At 40.0% G+C, this 24,637-nt stretch overlaps 1 protein-coding gene across 1 annotated transcript in view; it reads right to left on the reverse strand.

Moving 5' to 3' along the window:
- Positions 1-24,637, reverse strand: part of CDC123 (cell division cycle 123) — a 54,985-nt gene that overhangs the window by 30,080 nt on the left and 268 nt on the right. The window contains exons 2-6 of the mRNA XM_006022139.3: positions 24,359-24,430; positions 20,428-20,488; positions 19,099-19,131; positions 13,349-13,444; positions 11,989-12,095 (exon numbers count right to left, since the gene is read on the reverse strand). Coding sequence (XP_006022201.1) covers positions 11,989-12,095; positions 13,349-13,444; positions 19,099-19,131; positions 20,428-20,488; positions 24,359-24,430 — 369 coding nt within the window. The remainder of the gene's footprint in view (positions 1-11,988; positions 12,096-13,348; positions 13,445-19,098; positions 19,132-20,427; positions 20,489-24,358; positions 24,431-24,637) is intronic.

Raw genomic sequence — 24,637 nt, forward strand, 5'->3', positions numbered from 1 at the left:
TTCTTCCTCTTAAATTATTATCCTGACATAACTGGACTGACACAGAAGCATAAAAGGTCTGATAATTGGCTTCACTTCAGCAAGCTTCTCTAAGAAACTCTAGCATGCAACTTCCTAATGTAATCAACCAACAGAAATATCACCATGCTAATATATTTGGTCTTTCAAAAAACATTTAGCAATGTCCCTCACCAAAGGCTTTTACCAAAATTACACTGCCACAGGACTGAAGGGAACGTTCTTTTGTGAACTGAGCTAGTTAAAAGATAAAGTTAAATGGTCACTTCTCAGGGATCTGTGCAGAACCCAGTTTTGTTCATTATTTTCATCAATGACCTGCAAACACAAGTGCACAATCAAACCTCTAAGCTTGCAGGTGACCCCAAATTATTCAGGGTACTCAAGTCCCAAGCTTGTGGAGAGGAGCTGCAGAAAGAACTCACCAAACTAAGTGAGCGGGCAAAAAAATGGCAGATGAACTTCAGTGTCGACAAGCGCAAGGTAATGCACCTGGGGAAAAATAATCTCACTTATACGTACGCAATTCTGCGTTCTGAACTAGCTATTACAACTCAGGAAAGAGACCTTGGTGTCTCAACAGACCTTTAAAAACATAAGCACGGTGTGCAGTGGTGACCAAAAATAGTCAATAAAATGGTGGGCATCATTAAGGAGGGAACTGAAAACAAAACATGCCAATATACAAAGCCATGGTGTAGCTACATCTTGAACATCGTGGGTAGTTCTAGTCCCCTGGAAACCAAAATGATCAGGGACCTGGAACAGTTGTCATATCAGGCGAGACTAAAAAGCGCCTGGTGCTGCGGCACTTGCACGTGTAAAAATGCCCCAGGGTTTTTCCTCTTGTGAAGTTATGATCTCTTGCTCCTTCTTCCAGTAAGCAATTAGAATAGAAATAGATTCCCCAAAGTCAAGCATGAAATAATCATCTCTACAGTTATGCTATGGTAACTGCAAATATTACACTGAATCCTGTAATGTTTCAAAGGGATGCACCAAAAGAATTTAACCTTCTTTCTAAAAGTTCCCCCTTATCTTATTGGCATTGAACTGTTTAAAGGGTTGGGTCATAGTTGAGTGATATTCCCAGATTTACCTAATCCTCCCCGTCTGTAGGAAACTTGACTAAGGACTCTTGGAACCCTGCTGAGACACAGAGACATTCTTAAATATGGCAGCTGGTGGTGAGCAACTTTTAGTGCTGAGACAAGAGCTGTCACAAGAGGTGCATCCACCCAGCAAGCAGCCAGAGAGTATATTGAGGTCCTGCTTATACCCACTGAGTTTATGCTCTAATACCTACTACAAAAAGGGAGACAAAAATACAAGCATGAGTGTGCTCTTTTTAAAAGCCTATCACCTGCTTTGGCAAACCCATGGGAGTTGGTGACATCCTCTGATTCAGGGTTTATTCACTCTAGCAGCTTTTAATTTGTCAAAGAGATTAAAAGTTCAAACTAATGATGACTAATATTACAATTAAAGGGCACAATCCTTGCATTAGCGATGTAGCCATTTACCATGCTCAAGAAAAACTGACCAGAGGGACCAGCAGAAACTGCACAGCTGATGGCTGAAGTCGAGCCTGCTGAGTTCTACAATCTAGCCTATACTTTCTCTCACCTTGTGTGCTAGTGCCTGGACTGCCCATCCAGGGATGTCTCAAGTCTAAAAAGGTTGAGAACCACTGTTACCCATTACACAAGGTAGTCAGCAATTTATTTCTTGAAATATTAGTTATGGGTAAAAAAAGTTTTAAAAAACCCAACAAAAAACAAGATTTCTTTGTATACACTAGAAATACATAATCCACAACATGCATTTGCCATAACAGGACTCTGCACAGTGCTGATACACTGTTCCATTCTCCTCCCCCTTTATCCATAAAGCAGAGACAAGTGATTTAACAGGATTTACAATGCCTGCAGTACACACTGCACTAAGGGAGCCATGAATTGATTTGCAAATCACAGTGATTACTCTGTGGATAATAAAACAAACTATTAAAGTTGCAATGAAAATTGCAATAATTACTTTGTATCTGAAGGGGAAGAAAATCTCTTTACTGACTTGTATTCCTGATACAAAGCCTTAACAGGAGTCTTCTCACTATTGTCAATCTTTGGAGCAAGTCCCTGTTCTGCAACCTTCAACTTTCTTGGTCGAGTTGTCAACCTTAAGAACTTGAGCCAAATTCGAGGGTGGGAGAACAGGGTTTGCAGCAAACACTGACATACACAGAAAATGGTGGGAAACAACAGAAATTGCTAAGTGCCTCAACCTGCATAAGACAAACCCCTGGAACTGCTGGGCTCAATATTTGTTAAACTAGCGCTTCAATTTGCACAGTGGCAAGAGGCTGTTGGAGTGCCACGTCACAGCATTGTAAGCCATTGCTCGTTCCTTCGTTCCACTACCACTGCAGAAACTACTGTTGGGTACGTTTCCCTATAAAGATTTAAAAGAGAGCGTATTGTCTCCTTAACTGGGACAACAAACTACCTGTAGGTAGAAGCAATGTTGCCGCGTGAACCTGTACTACCTGTCAGGCTCTTTTGCTGTATGTTAGGAAGATAAAAGTTGGGGGAAGAACACAGCAGCTTTTAATTACAAGGCTATGGCAAAGCATGCAAAATTTAGATGCAGTACCATTAAGAAAACAACATATTATATAGCCTGTAAATACAAAGCAACTACAATCATCCTGAAAAACAATTCACATAAACCAAAGTTGGGACAAACCTTGAATTCAAAGAAGTTTAATAACTAAAGACACATTCCTCTCCTGTGTTTTTCAACCTTTCATCTCGATGCCTTTTACAAAATTGGGTAAATAATATTTCCCCATTGCATATAACTGGGGTAACTGAGGCTCAAAGAAGAGAGGTGGCTTCAGCAAGGTCACATAGCAGGCCAGTGGTGCAGACAGGATGGAACCCAATTTCCTCAGCACCAGTCCAATGGCCATTCACTGGGCTGCACTGTCTGTGGCTCCTCCATTTCCAGTAGTAGTGACAAAAGGAGTTTGCTGCCCCTTTAGAAAAGAACTGCCAGAAGCTGTGGTCTTAACCAGTCCTATGAATTTATCAGACAAGGCAGAATATACAGAATGTAAGCAGCCAAAGTGAAAGAGTGAATTGCTGGCATCTAACACAGCAAAAGTGCAAAAACCATCCTGTAAAGCTACAAAGTTTTGCCAAAAAACTATAAAAACACATATCTTCATGCTGTCAAATGCAAAGCTACAGGAGATACAAGCCAATTTGGAAGAGGTGTATTGCAAGACATGCTTTAAGCAGATGTGCATCATTTGTGCAAACCAAGATCATTGCTAAGCCTTTTAGTCAGAACTGCACAAAACAATTCTGCAGATTTCTGGCAGCTTTCCCCACATGCCATAATGGTTCTGCAAACTGTTCACTTGGAGAGACAAGCATGGTCTCACCACCTACAATCCCTCCTACTCAGCAAGGAGAACAGAGTCAAATAAAATGACTGGATATTTTTTCGCCGTGGTTAAGTACAGTATTGAAAATTCAAAGCAAACTATAAGGATATGTCATCATATGAAGTCTTGAAAGTGTGCTCTGTAAGAGCCTAACAGTGTTTGCGGTTTGGTTAGGGCCCAAACTCAACAGCATCTTGGTAAAAGCAAGGATGACAGTTTATGATCCACATCTCCTCTTTCTGGCTTAGTGGTACTAAGCGTTTGGCAGCTGGTGGCCATAAACTAGGGAAACTAATTAGCCCAGTCTCTCTGTGTCCTATACACTACTGCAGCTGAGAATCTTTATCTGGCAAGAGTAAGTGCTGAGCTTAACTGGAACAGGCTTCTTGCCCCTTACATGCACCAGAGATGGTCCCTTACTACATTTCATCGGCAACCTGGGATTAAGCCGAGTTGAGACTGCGAGCATTTATTGGACTTCTCCTATTGCTTGAAAACTCTTCGGTAGGCTTTATCAAGATCAGATGAGTCTGAACCAAGATAAGTCTGATTAAGAGTCAATCTTTACATGTTTAAAAGTGAAACTTGTTGAAACTGGCCACCTCTGCGAGCTCAAAGGTCAAGAGACTGTTCTGGGGGAAAAAAAAACCCAGAAAGCCCCCCCAAAGGACTTCTCCATCTCTTTCTTGCTGACTCTCTACACAGTACCAGTAAACTAACAGTATCTGAAAGGTGAAGTTAGAATCATGGAAAGTTATTTGGCTCCAGTGCACAGGAGATCAGCATCTAATTGCAGTGTCTGTAGATTTAGGACCTGGAGTACTGCAGCACTGGAACAGAAGCAATCACTGAAGTTCAGCCGAACTCCAGGGTTTCTGATGACAAGCTCAATTAACAGTAGGCTTCTCTTGCAAATGAGTGAATTATTAAAGCAAAGTAATTATTAGCTATTTTCAAGACTTGAGAAAATCAATTCTGTAACAAAACAACCCTATTTCTTCAGGCAGCAGTAAAGAAAAGATACTGGAATAGCAGATGAAAACAAAAAAGATCCTCTATTCAAAAGAGGAATATGTTTTAAAAGTTCACACACAGTCTAACTGAAGTCTGGAGCTAGACTGTTCTCAGTGGTGGCAGAGGACAGATCAAGGAGTAACAGTTTCAAGTTGCAGCAAGGGAAGTTTAGGTTGGATATTGGGGGAAAAAACAAACTCTCTAACTAGGAGGGCGGTGAAGCACTGGAACAGGTGACCCAGAGAGGTGGTGGAGTCTCCATCCTTGAAGGTTTTTAAGACACAGCTAGACAAAGCCTTGGCTGGGATGATCTAGTTGGGGCTAGTCCTGCTTTGAGCAGGGGGCTGGACTAGATGTGACCTCCTGAGGTCCCTTCCAGCCCTCATTTTCTGTGATTCTATGAGAGAGGGAGAGGAGCAGGGGGAGAGGAAGTTCTTGCTACGTTTCATTACTTTGTTAAAAAAATCGTGATTCAGAAAGGGAGCTGAGGCCTAGAGCACCCTCCACACAAATTTTCTGTGAAGAGCCAGTTAAGTAAAATAAAACACTTAAATGAAATAACATGGACTGCACCATTTGGTAGTCAAGTCTCTTGCTTTATTCGTGCTCCAAGAAGAAAAAGTTTTATCCTTATGACTTTCTTGAGCACAGAAACCATGCATTATTTATGACTTGTATTTCAGTAGCCTTCAACAGGTACCCTACTGCATTAGGCACTGCTCAAAGACACAGTAAGAGATCATGCCTGACTGCAGGAGTTTACAATCTAGAAAAACAGGACATAGAAGGTAGGAGGTGAAAGAAAGCACAGAAAAAAAAAAAAGGGGTTTTGGTGCATAGTTGGGATAACAAACCAGTGCCATGTCCTGTACCTCTCAATAGACTGTACCACCTCCGCAAGCAACACTGTACGTTTCATTTGTTGGAAATACATGGCAAAGCTTGGTGAAAAAAGTTTCATGTTTGTTTGCTTTTTATTTTCCCTTTGCCATGTATTCAATCTATTTCTTTCTCTTCTTTACAAGCATCTCCAAGTGCTGGGGCACATAAAATATCCAATTTATTTGTTCAGCATTTTACTTCCATATGCCAACTGCACTTCTAATTTTTGCTTGCTAAGGTCTATGGAGCTGGCACTTAAATCAATAATGTAATTAATGAAGACAACTTTGTGATTCAGCAAGTAATCATTTCGACTGTTTGACTAGTTACATTCATTTGAATAATTTAGAAGTTCGGGAATGCCATAAACAGACTGTAATAAATATGGCATGTTTTATTCAAATACTTCATAACACTCTGGATAGAAGGAAGTCCAAATCCCTTACAGACCAGTGGCCCACTTCATCTCGAGTAAGTAATAACTCATACTCTAATCACCAACCACATTATCTTTATGGAGCAATTCACCCAATTAGCTAAATACAGTGTGCTGTGGTATAAAGCACAGCATTTTATACCAACATCACACAACAGCTTTTAGGAGGAAAAGTGAAATGTCACTCTCCCAACTGAAACTACACTTCAGCCTTTAGGCTAGATTGTAGTTAACCCAATTAAAGTTCGCCTATAAGTCCAAGATATAAAGATGCTCAGTAAGAGCAAGGGGAATATAAGATATGCAATTCCATTAGCTGACATGGAGGTGATCATACAATTGGTTAAGACAATTAAACCTAAACTGGACTGAGTTTTCAAAAAGGAGTTTTTGGACTTTTCTTACTAAGTGCAGCTAAATGTCTACCTCCGAGCTAAGGCATAGTGTGGGCTGCAACCCCCTGCATAGACAGGTCTGGTTGTTTCTCTCTTGGCAAGGGGTCTTTGGGCCTCTGCCCAACTTTGCTCTTTTAAGCAAGTCAACGGTTATTGTTCCCTGCTAGAGAGGGGCTGGAGCCAAGCAGGGACAGAGAGAATAAAAGTCAGTTGTTTGGTGATCCTAGGCAGTAAACATGAGAACAGCTTGATGTCTGAGATCAACTCTTCTAGGTGAAAGAATAAGTGTAGTGACCTGCGATGGGTATGCCACGTGCCCGTTCCTGACTATATCCAGAAGGAATTTGCTCCTTATGAAGGACAAGTTGGGGACAGCTGAAATAAGAGATTCTTAAATTCAAAGGATGTGCACAGACGTTACCAGGCTGCAGGAAAAACAAAGATTTTTTGGATACACAGAAAATTTGTGAAGCATTGCTACCCCAGATTCAAGAAAGGAACTCAGCATCAAGAAATAGAAGAAAGAAAAAAAAAAATCAAAAGAGGAGGTCTGGATGTTCTTGACCAAAGGCAAGCGCAGCATTTTCCATGCTGGATTGAGATGACAGGCAAACCATGACTACCACAGAGAAGAGAATCACAAAGTTGGAAGGGACTTCAAAGGTTAACGTAGTCCAACCTCTTCACAGAGAGAGCATTCACGATTTCTAGAATGACCCCTAAGCCATCCCAGACATGTTCCCATCTAGCTTCTTCCTGAAAACCTCCAATGAAGGAAAGGCATTCTTGAGGCAGCTTGCTGTACTGTTCAACTGCTTGGAACTAGGGAAATTTCACATAGCTTCAAATTTCCAATCAATACTTAGATCTAAATGTAGAAGCAACAGAAGCTCTCTCTCAGGATCCTTTGGGACAAATAAAACAGAGCAACTGGCGTATGGGATGTGTCTGTGGATGGCTGCTCAGCCCAAACTGTAAGTAAAATCAGGTATACCATAAAACATCCAAGGGAAGCAGGCTACGCATGTCAGAGGCTGTAAGCTAAAACAAAAGAACAGGATTTTCTGCAAAGGACAGGTGGTCAGAGAGCAGGCTGTTTTCTCAGAGCCAAGACACAAGACCTCACTTTAAGACTGGACAGGTTTCTGAATTTGACAACAGGGGATCCAGTGGTGGTGGTGCTTATTATTAAATGCTACCGCATCATGAGATCTCTCGCAGAGCATAGGCTGCTTATGGAACTCAGAAAGGGAGCAGGAGAGGAATGACAAAGCCATCTTCTCCAAGCTCTTTCCAGGCCCCATGATCAAACGACAAGAGACAGAACATTCTTGGAGCAAACTTCTGGCAAGATCAGCAATGGAAGATTTGGGTTTTGTGGAGCACAGATCCATGGACTACGGAAAGAAGAAGCTAGTCAGCTGGAAGGCCTTCAGCTCATAAACAAAGTCAAGCTCTCGAGGAGAGGCTGATAAAAGCATCGAGCATACAACTAAAAGAGCAGCCACAGCTTTGGTGCAAGTACTCATGACATGAGTTCATGCGTTACTGGTCCAAACCAGTAACACATAACTGTTGCTTTAAAAAGACCAACTCCATACAGTCAAATTGACTGGGAGAAAGAATACAATAAAAATATGGTCACTGGGAATTTTGTAAGAAAAAGTTATGGATTTTCAGTTGGACGGGTTTTGGCTAAAAAGGACCTAATAAAATGATGTTATTTAGCAGGGAAGCAGAAACAGTTAAGAAAGACAGAAGTACTGTAACAAGAGGAAGCTCATGGCAATGAACAGAAAAATCAGAAGCTAGAAACTGTATTAAGTTGATAATAGAAGCAATAGGAAAACATCCATACAGCAGTGAAGGACAAGTATATTAGGAAAATTCCAAAATTGGTATTAGTCGATTACTACAGAGAGATGAAAAGAATAATAATACAGAAAAAAAATAATTCAGGAACGCATTATTATTAATGTATAATTAATTAATTAATATGTATTATTGCAATATTATTATTTTGTATTTGGAAAAAACACAGGTGAAACAGCCCTGTGACAGGATGATGAACCATTCCATTCCAGTACTAAAGGTCGAGGATTCCCATGCAACTCTGACCAGCAGGATTAGCCTGATCCTTGGATCTATAAACATGCCCAGTAGAAATACAGAGATTATATTTCTCCATTACTTGGCACTGCAGTGATCATTGTGGAATACTGTGTCCAGTTCTCATGTCCACTAGTAAAAAGGGATATGGATAAGCTGGAAAGGGTTCAGACCAAGAAGCATGAGTGATTAAAGGATTGTAAAAACACCTTACAGTGAAAGACTCAAGGAACTTAATCTGTTCATCTTATCAAACAGTTAAGAGACATTTAAGAAGTGGCTTGTTCTGTCTGCTAGTACATTTGTAGGAAACAAAAGATTGATAAAAAACGGTTCTTCATTCTAGCAGACAAAAATATAACAAGACTCAACAGCTTAAAAAGTGGAAGCTAAGTGCAATTTTTTAAACCTGACAGTAACTAATCAGAGGAACAACTTACAAATAGTAGATTCTCCATCACTGAACAATGTTAAATGAAGATTAAAATCTATATATTCCATGAGCAGTGAATACTGATAAAAAGACCTGCTTACAAGGGTCTCACTTTAATGTGCGTTTACTTTGGTCAGAACATTTTCACTCAGTCTACATGTGCCTTGAACTGCGCATTTCGTATTACGCAGTCATCTGGCGATAGCATCTCATGTAAATGCGACCACTGTGACCATAACCAAGGTCTCAATGTGTGCATTTGTATACTGGCAACAGAAGCAAGCCTCCGCTGGTTAAATCTCTGAAATAAAGTGCAATTATACTGCCCCCTCACCCACCAGCATATGGCAACAGCTTAAATGAAAAATGTATTATTCTGCAAGTAATTCTTTGGATGCACCGTAATTAAAAAGCCCCATCTAAATCCATTCCAGACTGGCAAAGTGAGGGTTTTTGTAATTTAATTTAAAAGCACTTCAAGTAGTTTAGTACACCCTTCTGCAAAGGGAGCCATAAATCCCTTTATTATGATAAAACAAAATAGTAAAATTAGTCCAAACTCAAAATGATAAAAAGATTATGAGAGCTATAGTGCAATTCCATAGTCAGAGATCACAAATTTAATCGGCTACCTTTTATTGTATGCATGAATGAAAACTATGGAAAACAGGTCTCCCAAACCTTGACTGGAATCTCAGAGCATTATTTTAAGGCTAAATATACATTAATGCATGCCTATGGCAACAGGGGGGTGAGGTGGAACCCAAAAAATTATTTAATTCACCTCCAGTAGAATTACTTATACCCTGAGCATTTTACAGACAAAAGCATGTGGCCTTTATTAGCAGCTTACAATCTAGTCGTGGAGATAACCGTGACAACACCGTTGTCTTCCTGCATATACAGAGCTCCAGTCTCTTTATAGCTCCCGCTGTTTGACAAAGGCCAATTCCTATGCAATAAAAATCTCATGTTTCATAGATTGCCATTTGTTAGCCATGCCACAACTTATATTTGTTCAACCTAATTCTTAGCAAAAGGAAGCTAGGCGTAGAATATAGATTTCTTTTCTCCCCACCTACAGCTGAAATAGCAAGAAGCTGGCAGGAATAGCAGCAAAAAATTGCTCAGAAGGGTCTGTATGAAGGAAGGGAAACGTTCTTTTCCCTTCAAATAATTAGACCAGTGTGAAGCTTATAAAAAGACATGTAAGAGATGGAAACTCATAAAAAAGAAAGAGTCCCAAAGACAACATCAAAGGGCATCTCCTTGGTAAGAGAGCCCCACACTTTCCCTCTTCCTACCAGCTGGGCTTCTCATGACAGCATGAGACCCATGACTAGCAGATTTAGTCCTCCAGCTAGTAATCACCCAGTACATTTTCTCCAAACACTGCAATCTAATAAATAACAGCATACAAGTTGTACCTGCAACACCTGCACACAAGAATGGGCAACACCACTTGCACTTACTAGGCCTAACAGCCTTCTCATTCCACCTCTGGCAACAGCCATTAGGATAAGCTTGATAGAATCATAGAAAATTACGGTTGGAAGGGACCTCAGGTTGTCTAGTTCTAATCCAAATTTGGCCTAGAAAAAGAATGCAATTTTTTAACAGGGAAATTAATCATTAGTCAGGGTTGTAATGGAATCATCCTCACTCAACGTGGCTTAAAATAAAATCAGATTTGCTTTCTAAAAAATATAATCTAGTTCAATTGTAGCCATTGGACTTGAATGGGAATCAACTCAGACAAGTCCTATGGGTTCTGTTGTGCAGATAGAGATTATATGGTCACCAGGGTTCCTTCCAGCCTCAATTTGTTTTTAATGAATTTATGACTTAGAATGTTTGTATAGTGCCTAGTTACTGGTGGTACCTTGATATGAAAACCCCAGTTCCCTGCTTTGCATATACAAATGCAAGTTGTCCATTAGCAATGAATGCTAAAATTGCAAAAGACAAAATACCATCCTTAGAAAAACTTAGCTCTACACTTGCAGGGTAGACATGGATACACATAGGAATATAACTCCCTGGGATGCTTTGTTTTCACTACTGGAATGCTACCATTGCTTAAGCTTTACAGAAAAATCTAGAAACAAGGGCAAAAATCGGTTAACTCTTTAAAAAACTAATAATGAACTGCTCAACACATTGCAAAGTTAACTGCCAAAAGTGCAGGAACAGAAAAGAAGGCAGCTGCACAGCAATGGTAGTTTGGGCGGGGGGTTGGCACAAAACATGATGTAGATTTCTGGAAGTTATAGTTGGCAAATGCTCCTACCCAACTGACTCTCCTCTGCTAGATGACAGATGAAACATTTTAAGTCATACCAATTATTAATTTTCTCTCTAAGCGCTTATTTAAAGAAAGTGAAAAGCCACCAACTGCTGCAGCTTCCTTAGCCTGACGAAAGGTTTTTGAACCCGAAAGCTTGCTTAATACCTATTCTCCAACCATTTGGGTTGGTCTAATAAAAGATATCAAATTCACCCAAGGAACCTTGTCTGCCTATATCCTTAGACCAACACGGCTACAACCTAAACCCCTACAGCTCGGGAGATACGTTTGTCCAAATGCTACAAAGGAGCAAAAAGCTCCCAAAAATGACAGCAAGAGGTGGTATTTCTGCCCTCTTCGGTCCACTTTGTGCATTCCAGGATCATTAGCATTTGCAAAGGAAGTGACAAAGGGATGCTGGATTACTGCACAAGCCGGTATCAACAAATCCCCTAGGAACCAAGACCCGCTCAAGAATAAAAAAAATAACACTCCATCAAAATGCAATTCACTCTGAAAAGCAACTCCACAAAAATGGCTTTATTCCACAAAGCCATTTCCTGGGTATTCAGGTTCAGGGCCTCAAACTATCATCAAATAATGCTGTCACTGCACTGTTTTATTTGTTTGCATTGCAGAATCAGCACAGTTGAAAGCAGGAAGGGTGATTACCCATGTTACTGTGGGGATAATTTGGTCTACAGAATCTTTTTTTCTCATGCATCATATCAGAAGCAAAGTTTGGCTTTCAGGCTAGAATCTCATTTTGGAGAGCTGGAAGTTCAGGGAAGGAGGAAGGAAGCTTATTTCATGCAGAACTCAGGGAGATGCAATAAATATAGAACTCCAAAATGCATTTCATGGTCACTTTTCAGAAAGAACAGCAGTAAAATCTTTAAAAGGAATTTAGAATCTCTTGATCCGGTTAAAAAAAAAAAAATCATCTGAGAGAACTGTACTTACGGCTGAGTGAAGTCACGAGTAATGAAATCTGAACTCTTTAAGAGTAGGAAGATGTCACTGAGGGTTTTGCACTTCAGAGAACTATTCATTGCTATCCAGTAGGCATCCTAAAAACAAACGGATATTAGCAAAATACCATTTTTACTATCAGTCATCAACAAAGAAGGTAAGTTACAGTCTGACACCTGAATACTGCTTGCACCTTTGAAAAAGATAAGCAGGACTAAAATGATGGGCAACCGATTTTGGCAAGAGTTTCTTCACTCGTCCTCGATACAAGACCTGTTGCAGCAGGTCTTTGCTCATAGGATCCTCACAGAATTGAACGCGAGCCAGTTAACAGGGCTCAGCCTTCTCTTCCATCTCTACCATCTTTAGCCTAGTTAACCATTAAAAGGATTCTCTAGAAAGATTTTTTTCTTGTATTGACTCATGCCAATGTATGTTTTACATTTTTTGTATTTCCCTTTTCATAAGTGCTACGTGGCTACCAGCCAGAATTTTTTTCTGGCACCATGGTATTTATGCTATGCTATTTCTTTCAAGGTGAGCATATACAATGAGAAAATGATATAAAAAGTGCGTGGTGATATTGCTGAACTTGCTCCATATGAAGAACTGTGCCACAATATACTGGTAATATAGATTTTATGTTGCTGATTGATTAGGATTGCAAAAGACCAGAATCAATAAACCTTCTGAGCTGCCCTGGACTGGATTCTGAAATCTTATCCATAAACTATGAATAATCAACACAAGGCTTATCTAAACATTAACAGGATGAAGAAATCATGTCATACCCAGATAAAATTATTTTGTTAAAACAGGCAGCAAGCAGAAGGGTGGAGAAAACAACTCTCTCCCCCGCAATGCGTAAATAATGGGGAACAAAAATGCAAAGCAGGGGATCTTGCTGATCAGTTAAATCATATTTAGATTTCTACAGGAAAAACAAGTGTCACATTATTAACCAGGACTTTAATCTCAGAGTACAGCATAATACATCAGAGATTCTTGGCATGTTGTACATCTTCTTGACCAAGGTTTCATGACATTTTATTTTCCTTAGGAAAAAAGTTATCTTGCCAGCTGAAGAGTTAAATATTTGAGAAACTTCTCATATTAATTCCAGCTCATAAAGCACTTTGAGCACAACGTGATCCCTGCCTACTTCACTGGCTCAGATAAGATAATGCCCTGGACAGCACTGCTGCATCAAAACACTCTGCAGTACCTCACTCCACTGAGAACTCAGTTACTGCATTGCCAATGATTGGTGCAGTCACCCTCCACCACCTCCTAGACATCCAAAATGAATGATTAAAAACAAAGACTGTTAAAACTCTTTTATTGTTTTTACCCTTGGAGCACTCCAGTTGAGTTTAGGAAAAACACTGCCTCCAAGGGAACTGATTGCTTCTTGAACTTTAAGTGCAAATTCAGGAAATTCTGGTGCCTGAAGAGAAGAATAGAAGATAATTTCAATACATGTAATATGAAAGCCAGGTAGTTTTAGAAATATAAGCAGGACTATAAATCATAGCTGGAATAACCTCAAGATTTTAAAAATAAAAGTATTTTCTTTCTGGTACTTGAACCTTATCATTCCTGTTTTCAAGCTTGTCTCTGCAAAAATGAGAGCTAAAAACATATTTGTTTTTAAAATGAAAGGTCACATTCTCACTAAATAGCCTAATTGCTGGAGCTGAGGTTTAGGAAACAAAATACTGCAAATACATAGTCATGATAAAAATCATGAAAGCTGGCAACTTTGCAAGTTAAACAAATAAGCAGCTACTAAATGAGACACCTATAGTTTAGACCCAGTCAAACTGCACACAAATAAGGTTTGACAAAAGTTATTTTCTTAATGGTTTTAGATGTTTCAAACAGAAATAGTCCTTTTGTATAACATTAGACATTCCCCTGAAAAGACTGCAGCCCAAAAATGTAACTTTATGCCAAGCTAATATGCAAGTAGAAAGGGAAATTATTTTAAAAAGCCAAGAATGATAGATCTAATTTCAGTTTAGAAATGATGAGTGCAAAAGTACATGGACCAATTCAGTAACAAGATATGAAACAGATCTTTAAAAAGTTCAGCTGTGCACAGCATTGTTATCACATTAACTGTATAAACACATCCGATTTTTTTGTGTCACATTAATTTAGCACCATTCCTTTAGAGACAAGAGTTGCAGGAAAGCCAATTCACACAAACCAAACCCCCAGTCTTGCAATCTATTCTGTGCTTAAAGTTAATGGGGCTTTGTATAATATGTCTACACGTATTGTCTACACACCACAATAATGTTACCTTGCATCAAGAAATAGACTGGCAGGAAACCTTAGGATTAGGGAGCGAATATGATGTTTGTTTAAAAATAAGAGGTTTGCAGTATATAATAAAACATGGAACGTAGAAAGCTGCTGCAAATACTACTAAGAAGAATGGCTAGCAAAGAGAAATGGAAGAAACCCCTGCCCTTTCTAAGAATATCAAAAAGCTTCCACACACGCATCAAAAGATTTTTCATCCTAAAGAATAAATAAATGATGTGACAGTAAATGGTATTTGGAGAATTCCAGTTCAGTGCTTTATGAAAACACAGTTCAACACAGCAGCTCGGGTAACTCCAATCTCCAAATGGCTGTAAGTAGTTCTCTTACATCTATGCAGTTATAAAACATTCTCAAATTTTGCAAGCAAAGCAGGCCAAGTCCTGTTCATTCACTGTAGCTCTGTGACAGCATGCTCAGCCCCTCTGCCTCATTCATACATTCAGTTTCTCTTAGGAGAGTAGCTCCTCTCCTGGGAGAAACCATGAGTGTACAGATGTTCAGGCTTTTTTTCCCCCCAAGAGTAAAAATGACCACTCCAAGAGAAAAAAAAAACAGGGATCAACCAGGAGAACTTCTCCTGGGAGGGTGAATGTCTGTACATGCTCAGAAGAGAACATAGTCCTTCAGCATAACCCTCACCCTAGGGAAATACGGTCTCACTTGCTGAACTACTGCTCCAGCACACACCCTTCAAAATTCCCATTTTGTGCTGCAGGGAAATGCAGGCTGACCAGGGCAGTGCACGTCAGCCAATCAGTGTTGTCCTATCTACTGCTGCCATCTGTCGCTAGGCAAACAAAGGGAGCCTGCAGAGCGTGCCAAGATGCATGTGCAGGGGGTCCCCCAGGCTGCAGTGTCAATACTGCAAGCTCTTCACTCTTCAAGGCCACATCCTTCAAATGTCTGTGCATGTAGCTCTGGGTACGTTTTTCTACTAGCAGAACAAACTTGGGAGAATTCTCCCAGATTACTTAAAAGTGTGTACATAGCCTCTGAGAATGACAGATACAGTCTGGGCAATACATAGGAGCTGTGATGTGATCGAAGATGGTCAGAGTGGATGGAATCTTTGACACAGGTGCACCGTTACACATCGGCCCATACTGGATCAGCACTGATATAGGGAAAATTGACAGCATCGGAAATTGGCTTTTTTTGCTTGATGTGGCTGATAAAGTGGCCAATAAGTGCCCCATGCATGTGCACAGCTGCAGTATAAACATGGCCAGGAGCACAGCCCAGCAGCATGGAGAGCAGCATCTCGCTTGCAAGTCTGTTGTGGCAGAAGGGTTGGGGAAGGAAGGGGCTGGGAAGAGCCCGGCAGAGCCCCAGCCTGCCCTGCCCTGTGCGCAGAACTGGGGGCACACCCCCCATGCCCTCCTGCGGTGCGCACAGCAGCAGGACCCTGCCCACTCCCTCCCTCCCTCCCTCCCTACCACGGGGGCCTCAATCTGCCCCCCCCATGCCCTTTCCCTCCCCCCACAAGACTTACCAACCTGACACTGGTCTCCAAGCTGCATATCAGAATTGGATCAGTATCGGCCAATAAGGCTCCTTAAAAAAAAAACCCGGCCACTGGTATCAGTCCAAAAAATCTCTATTGGTGCACCCCTAATCTTTGAAGTATTTAGCTACCAAATTAAACATACTGAACATTTAAAATTCGCTTTTCAGAGCCTCTAGGTTTGGCCAAATTTGGCAATATTTTTGCAGGAATGGCTAAAGGTACAATTTACTGCAATAATTAGTATCGTTGAGGCCAAAGTCCTATGAAGTCGATAATAGGTTCTGTCATGGATCCAGGAGGCCTTGATCAGGTCCTTTTTCCTTTTTATAAATTTCAGCTGAGATATTATAAAAGGATGGCCATAGTACCTGGCCCCCTCCAGTTCAGGCTTGAGGTACGATGACAGGCCATTACTGAGGAAGCTCTTGCTGGCAATGTGCCTCTGCTGCATAGCATCTGTACTGCAGATAGACAACTTAATCCAGGGCTGTCAGCCTGCCACCTTTCACTAACACTATATTTGATCTTTGCTGTCCTTGGGCAAATGTAAGATGCATATCTCACTCCTTTCTGCTTCAATACATTCCCTTCAAAGCCCATTCTCACAGACGGATTGCTTTGGGGGGGGGTTAAACAGCTTTCTTTTCTACGTAGTGGAATTCTCCGTCACATATTCCTTAAGCATTTATAGTGGCCGTGACAGCCACTGTTGCATAGCACAGAGCAGGGTTTAAGCTGCTTTGCCTGTCTTAAGACTGCAAGACAGGCAAAGCAGCTATTCCCACCCAAATCTTAGAAAGGCGGTTTGCTTGTAGAACTTCACAGTTTCTCCAAGTACTTTTTGTTTTAAAACCCCCCACCAAAAACCTTTGCAGTTCAGTTTTGAAGAGGCATTTGTCTCCTATCTTATAACTGTGTTTTATCTTACCTTTTCAAAACAGAAAAAAGCATGTCATTTCAACACTGTAGTTACCTCAGATACTTAAAGGAGTGCAAAAATGCCCCCAAATAATGTCACTGATTTGTCTAAAATTAATAAATTATGTAAGACATCTTGAGGGGAAGAAAAGGGAATGGTATACACACAAGATAGCCTGGTTCTCTGGAGGTCAGAAGAGAGAGGTCTTTTTCTATTGACTCTAGTGAGTCAGAATTATATACACCCAGTTTTATGTTGATATTTTTGAAGACCTTTCATAAATGTATAATGATTAATCCATTTTGTTTTAAGTGATGTAAGGAATTAAAATTATATAATAAAACATTTGAATATAGAATCAGATATAGCAACATCCAAACCATCAGTCCAAGTTCCAAATTACTGCCAACATAGAAAAGCCTAACCTTTGTAAGTCAGAATGTATATTGTTCTTGATCTTTGTAAAAGCTTTTTTTTTTTTTTTTAATAAGTTCTCTAACTTAATCTGGTAGAACCTGTTGTAACTGTAGAGAAAATAAGAATGTGAACTCTAATCCAGATCTTTGGCACAATCCTAAACTGGTAGAAACAAGAATATTTTAATTGAAGCCAGTGTAGCTGCACCAAGTTACATCTTTGCCTAACTACCGGCTAAAGCACTCCTTAAATGACTAATTGTGAGATTTGATTCAACAGCCTGATGCTGTTTACCTAGTGCTGTGATGATGACAGACAATACATTTGTTCTTTCGTTAAGTAATGTACAAAAATAAAATCCCTGCCCTGAATAGTTTGTGATCTTTTACATCAGTCATACAAAGGTATAAGTCTATCAACAGTTCCACCAAAATAAGACCATTCACAGATGTGAAACTAAGCACAACCATTATGTTTTTATAGGTTCTGATTCTTAGGCAGTAAACTCTGAGTTGGCAAGTAAACTGTTCCGGAGCCATTATTTCATTTTTGCACAAAGTCGAGTGCAATGAGAACATTTGGTCTCAAATGTGACTGTTGAAAGGGTATGGTACAGATAACAGATAAAAAGTGGTGGAAGATCATTATCATCGGTAGTATTTAGGGGACAGAAAGGATTTCAAAAAGGATTAAAAGGAGCAAATAGAGGAACATGGTTCATAGTAACAAGGATCCCATATCAAAGACAGTGGGCAGCATGAAGAGAACTCAAAGAAGGGTTGCCAACTCTCTGTAAAAAAAACAAAAAAAACCCCATCTGTAAAAACTAAGAAATGATGAACTTGTTTGAAGATCGGTTGTCAAAACGAGGATGGATGCAAGTACCGATGGACAGAGCACAGCAGCGCCACCTTGTGTCCCAGTGGGAGGACAGCTTGGCACCTTGCAACGAGCTATCAGGGCTTTGCAGCCCATGGGAGCCTCTGTATCCCCCTCTCCCCTGCAAGCCATGTGCTGTTACTGCGTCCCATCAACCACTGTCTGCCTGTAATAGCGGCCCACCTCAAAGGTAGGCAGGACCAGGTGGCTCCAGCCTGTCTGAGGCACCTGGCAGGATAGGGAAGAGGGGAAAATTAAATTTATTTTCCCATGTTTCTGGGTGGGAGCTTGAGCCAGATTCAGAAAGTTGATGTTAAACTCTTATATTTGAACCTGGCCCTTGTTCCGGCCCTCCAGTGCTTAGCAAAAGGGTTACAATATAAAAAAAATATGTCAGTAAAAAGTTTGGTTGTTGGTAAAAAGTTTGCAGATTGTCAGTAAAGAAAAAATTGTCTTGGGTTGGCAACCTTGATTCAAAAACAGGTAGAAAAAAAACAATGACAATTAAAACAGAAATAGAAAACTGGCTGTGGAAAAACCAGCAGCAGAAGTATATGAGAGTCAGGATGCAGAGAACACCGAAAATGAGAAGCTGCAGGGGCTTCATCTCTTCTGCATACAGTTTGATTAGATAATTGGGGAGCCATTCAAAGGGGCGAGAATTAAACCCAGTTATATTTAGCACTGCACTCCTGCTCATTTCCTCTAGCCTAGTGAGTGAGAGAGTCTCAAAAACTGAAGCATTTTTTTTTGATTATACACAAAGGAAGAACTGACAACTTTTTATGTAACAACTGAAATAAGTTATAGGCAACTGTGTGCTTTAAGCATGAAGGGAGATTAATAATTTCAATGCTACCTTCTTACATAAGGAGAAACTCTTTTTCCCTGCTATATTTTAGAATGGCCTGTTCAACATTAATTACAATAATGGGTAAATGTAATGTCTGCACACAAACTTAATTCTGAATTTGCTAAAAAAAAAAAAATAAATAAAAAAGTTGCCGAAAGAATCCTATGCTTTAGGGCTTTAAGATAACCTTACCTTAAGTGTTGTAGTATTCTCATCATCCGACCACTGAGTGAAAAAGGAACAGAAAAGATTAACGGTTTCTTAAACTGTCCTTAACGTAATTTCTATATTATTTAAAAAACACCAAAATCTACATAGTATCACACAGTAAGTAAAACAAATCAAGTCCTCATGCTGGAAAGCTCACAGCATGAAGAGTTTATAGCACAGAGGGTTACTGTAGCTGGAACATGTCACATGTAAAAGATATCAAGTAAGAGGAATAATGGACTGAGAGAGAAAAAAGAGTCTAGGAATCATAGGGCTAGGAAGAGTTACTTGTGCACAAAGCCTTGGGTTCAGCATTATTGCTGTTCTAATGATAGGCTTAAATCGTCATTTTATACCGCTACTAAAATAACAGAGAAATAAGCCAACCTAACGGATTTCTCAGAGCTTGCCACAGAACTGTCCTTGAATAAATCCTACCTCAGTTCCCACCAATCTCAGTTCTTGATCAATGATTCGCTAACTTCACTTGTATTCATGTCTCCTTTGCAACCTTTTCCCCTCTTCGAATACTTATATTGTTTTTCTTTGGATATCTCCAGTTCCTGGAGCATTATTTCTGAACCACTCTCGTTCCTTCCAATTCCCCCAAAATTCATTGCTTTCTATAGACTTTTCAACAGTGATCCTTATTCACTTGTCGGTCTAAAAATCCAATTACTAAAGGAATGAATAAGAGGTGTACTTTGTGAGAAAAGACATAGAAAAACAGTATTTTATGCAAGTCTCCATACTTCTTTGAAGTTATGATGTACTTAACTTTGGTTGTAAGTTCCTCCAGGGAAGAACAGTGTCTTACCCTGTTAAGTGCTATGTGCAGTTTATCAGGGGTATAGGCTGTAGCTGTGTTAGTTTAAGGACTTAGACAGACAAGATTCTTTGGGTAAGTCTGATCTCTTTTATTCGGCCAACTCAAATAGTTGGAAAAATTTCTTCTTTGCAAGCTTCTGGGTACTAATACCCTTTGTCAGGCTGAGGAAGAATCTGCAGTTGGTCTGTACTCTTCCTGGATGGAATGAATATAGCACGCATACCAGTCTCTGGCTTCTTTACTATTCATTCCATCCAGGAAGAGCATAGACCAACTGCAGATTCTTCCTCCGCCTGACAAAGGGTATTAGCTTGCAAATAATACAAAGCTTGCAAAGAAGAAATTTTTCCAACTATTTGAGTTGGTCTAATAAAAGAGATCAGACTTACCCAGAGAATCTATGTACAATCTATGAACTACAAATTCAACCATTACAAATACATTTTGGAAAAGACTTCACATAAAGTACATTTGATGCCAACCTGTATTTCCTCTGCCTCATCTTCACCACTATCTTCCTGGGTATGTGTTGGGGGATCTTCCCTAAAGCAAAAATTGAGCAAACAAGAAATAAATGCATTTCTGAGTCATCAAAGCCCCCCAAAAAGCAGCTACTGCATGTCAGTAGCACAGCTAGATTTTCCCAGCCCAAGTCTACAGCCTTAGTTACAAGATTGCACATCTTCATCAGTGTGTGGTTATCACTTCTGGAACCATTCTAAACTCAGGCAGCAGAATATACTGTGAATGTTCTAGTATAGATTGTTTTATTGTGTCATCATCATAATACACAAACACCTTGCAAAAATTCATCAAATGAGGAAGCTGACAAGTGGATATATTCCCCATCAAAATGCCTAATGGAAAATTTATGCAATTCCAGTTATAGCTGCTGATCCATTCATTTGTTTTTGAAGAAAACTCATGGAAGCATGCCTTGCACATGGAATGGGAGGTGGTGGCAAGGGCTTTTGTAGTTTTAGATCGGGGTGGGCAAAATGCAGCCCAGGGGCCAGATACAGCCTGCCAGGCCATTCTATCCAGCCCACAGGGCCCCTAAAAAATTTAGTAAATTAATATTTATCTGCCCTGGGCTGCCTGTCATGTGGCCCTCAATGGCTTGCCAAAACTCAGTAAGTGGCCCTCTGCCCAAAATAATTGCCCATCACTGTTTTAGATCATGTTGGAATTGCTTCCTCCTGGCTACCTTCTGAGAAAAGCACTCTCTGTACAAATAAGCTTTACAATAGCAGATCCCCCGTGCCTGGGGTGTGGAGTAGGTGATCAAAATCTTCACTGTAGTTTCAGGTGAACCCATGCCATTAACCACCTCAAAAGGTAGTAATAGTCAAGTCCTATCATAAGACTTAATATTTTAGCATAGCAAACAGGACAAACTGAGCATGCTTATAGTATCCCATGCTGCTAAATATACAATACAAGTAAAGAGTAACTTAATTCTTCAAGGAACTAAATCAACAACAGACATGCTATCAATCAAACTACAAGTTCTGAGGACCTAAACTTCATATCCCAGGTATAAAAGTGATAGTGATCATGAGTCACGGTAGATTATACTGCTTTCTAGCTAAGAAAATTAATTTTGCAGAAAAATGGGATTTCATACACAATTCAGGTTTGAGCAGTTTTAAAAATTGTACATCTGAATGCCTCCCCACTGAAGATGGTAAAAACTGCTCATATATACTAGCTGCATAATCAGCCCCTTCAGTTTATGCTTTTCAGAAACCTGTTCCAAACTGAATAGCAACTGCTAAACCAGATTTATATAGTGATGCAGGATTGGAGAAATACTGGCTCCTCCTGTCTGGAATGGCTCAAGGACAACTCATTTCCTATAGAACCTATAGATCCAAATGGAAAAAAATGTAACTTCAGCTTTTCAAAATATTTAATTACAGTGTCTGAATTTTATATTTTCTCATTTCCTAGAAATGAGCCATAACTTCCTGTTCTGTAACTCTGAATCAATATAAGGCTGCAAAGTACTGATCAGGAAATTATACAGTGGAGACTGACTTCTGTAGCTGATTAACAAGACTTATGTATACACTGATCACTTTGCAAAGCAGCAGAGGGGAGGATTCAGGAAGTCTGCCTATTGCTTCTATCTAGAATCCATCTATCTAACCCGTAGAGCATTTGGTATATGCAGATTAAATTTGGTCCATGTCATTTACATTAACTCCCTCCAAACATGGTTCTGTTTAACAGATTATTAACTATGATTAAACATAAGGCAAAACAAGTGGCCACTTGGAGCCTTTTTTGTGGGCTCCTATTCTATACACCATTTGTAATTCATAGCCTACAAAACCCCCCACTTCATTGTGAGTACTGAAGATGAAAACAAATACCTGGTCAAATTTCCCCTTGTCCTGCTTAATGCTTCCTATTGTTTGGGCCCTATAGTTGACACTAAACTTAATGTACTCTCCAGCTTTCTTTTTCCATATACTTTGAATTAAAAAAAACAAACGATTAATCAATTATCCTAGCTGAAACAACAATGAAGGACTGTATGGAAAGGGCATCATGTGCCTCAAAGGAGACAATGTTCCAATTTTTTAAGGGATGCATGTAGCAGTTTTTTTTATTCCCCCCTTCTCACTTCACAGTCTAAAACTGGGCTGCGGAAAAGCAACACTGATTCACAAGAATTTGCTTATTTTTCTAACATGACAGCTACAGTATTCACAGGGAGTCCAAGGCTATGTACAGAGGAATAGATGAAAATTAAGTTATACTCGCATACACACACGTGTATATATGCATAAAACTGAATTTTTATCTATTCCTATGTATTATAGGTATCTATATCTATCTATCTATCTATGTCTAGCTATATATATCTAGACATAGATAGACATGAGACTGACCCTGGTAGAAGACATAATCAAGAACCCTACATGTCCTGCTTGGTCAGGTGGGCCCCTGGTAGAGGACAAATGCATGCTGTATATATATGATCTGCTCAGATACAGGGAATATACAGGATTGGTCAGAAAGTAGTTGCTTGCTGAGGTACATGGGACTGCATCCAGGAGGACTATCTACATAGAAATGCTCAAGAAAATTAATTTGAATCAATTAAAGGCAGCAATTCAAGTAGGTTAATAAAACTACATTCAACCTCTGTCAGAGCAATATTTTCAGAATTAAGTGGCCTTATAGAAAGTCTAGTTAAATTAAATTAAAGACACTTCAATTCTGAAGGACTTTTCAAACAGAAGTTTAATGAATTCTAATCCACTTTAAAAGGTAATTCAGATCAGCTTTCCTGACTGTCTCTCTAGGGTTGAGTCCAAATTTGCACAGGTTGAAGCCCAAAGTTCTTCATAACTTTCACAGAATCGTAGAAACGTAGGGCTGGAAGGGACTCTCGGCGTCATCTGGTCCAACCCCCTGCCTGAGGCAGAATCATTCTTGTCCAAACCATCCTACATAAATCCTCATCTAAGCTATTACCAGAACTACACAGGCAAACCTGTTACACAACCAAAAGACATGGCATACTAACCTGACATAGGTAAAACAGGGGGCCAAAATTATTTGGCCAGGTCCCCCTATCAAGAGGCAAAATCATTCAGGTCATGCATTTTCAACCCCTGAGGTCCACTCTGAATCAGACTGGGTTTTTATAAAGATGTTATGAAACTTCTTGGTCAGGTACCTCTACTAGTTTTGGAGGGACTATTTTTCAACAACTCTTAAATCCTTTCTTTCTAGTTTACTTAATGTATTACCATTGTAAGTACCTTCTACCCCTTTCCATCAGTCCTTCAGCACTAACATATAGAGTGGGAGGGGGCAGCTGGCACTAGACAAATGTATTATTTACTGAACTGAAGAAAAACATACCCAAACAGTATACAAGTGTCTCAGACATGCTTACAACAGCTTTCTACGGACAAGTAAGAAGCACAGAGGGAGAGGGACTTGCCCAAAGCCACATGGGAAGTCATAATAACCAGATACAAGTTTTATTCTTGTATCTCCTGACCTTAACAGCTGCATTTTCTTCCATGTCCAAAACAAGACAAAAGGCTTGAACGTAGGTTTTATTTTTGAAAAGGCTGCAGTTTTTACTTGCTTTAACGTAGGTTTTATTTTTGAAAAGGCTGCAACCAGGCATCTTTTAGCCACGGACACCTATATTGCTAGAGTCAATGCTGAATGAAAAAATGAACATCCTCCCAAACGCGATCAGCACCACAGCTCACGCCGAGGTTAACAGGAGAGCTGCACGTGGCCTATTCTCGTGGGGTGGAGAAAAAAAAAAAAGACGACGGCTTAGACAAAATTATAAAATGTGTTACCTTTGTACTGAAATGTGAATGTAAAAGTTATACAAGAAAAAATGTACAGGCTCAAAAAATGAACGCGTGTTACCTTCCTGAAACTACCAGCGTCCCGTCATCCAGCAAATACTCCTGCACGTTCTGCGGCAGCGGAAGAACGGCGCTGCGGAGAAGGAAGACGCTTAGCGCCGTGAGCTTTACTGCCATAAACTGCGCTCCCACAACGTTTCATGCCGGCTGGCCGCCCGCAAAGTGGCCACGATCCCCCTTGTCCCTTCCCAGCCCACCACCAAAATATCCTGCTTCCTATGACATGTGGACAGGGACAACACGTGTAAAATGTGCACTGCCCATAAGGCTGAGGGGGGTT

This window comes from Alligator sinensis, unplaced genomic scaffold (assembly GCF_000455745.1).
Source record: "Alligator sinensis unplaced genomic scaffold, ASM45574v1 scaffold1216_1, whole genome shotgun sequence".
NCBI classification, from domain to species: domain Eukaryota; kingdom Metazoa; phylum Chordata; order Crocodylia; family Alligatoridae; genus Alligator; species Alligator sinensis.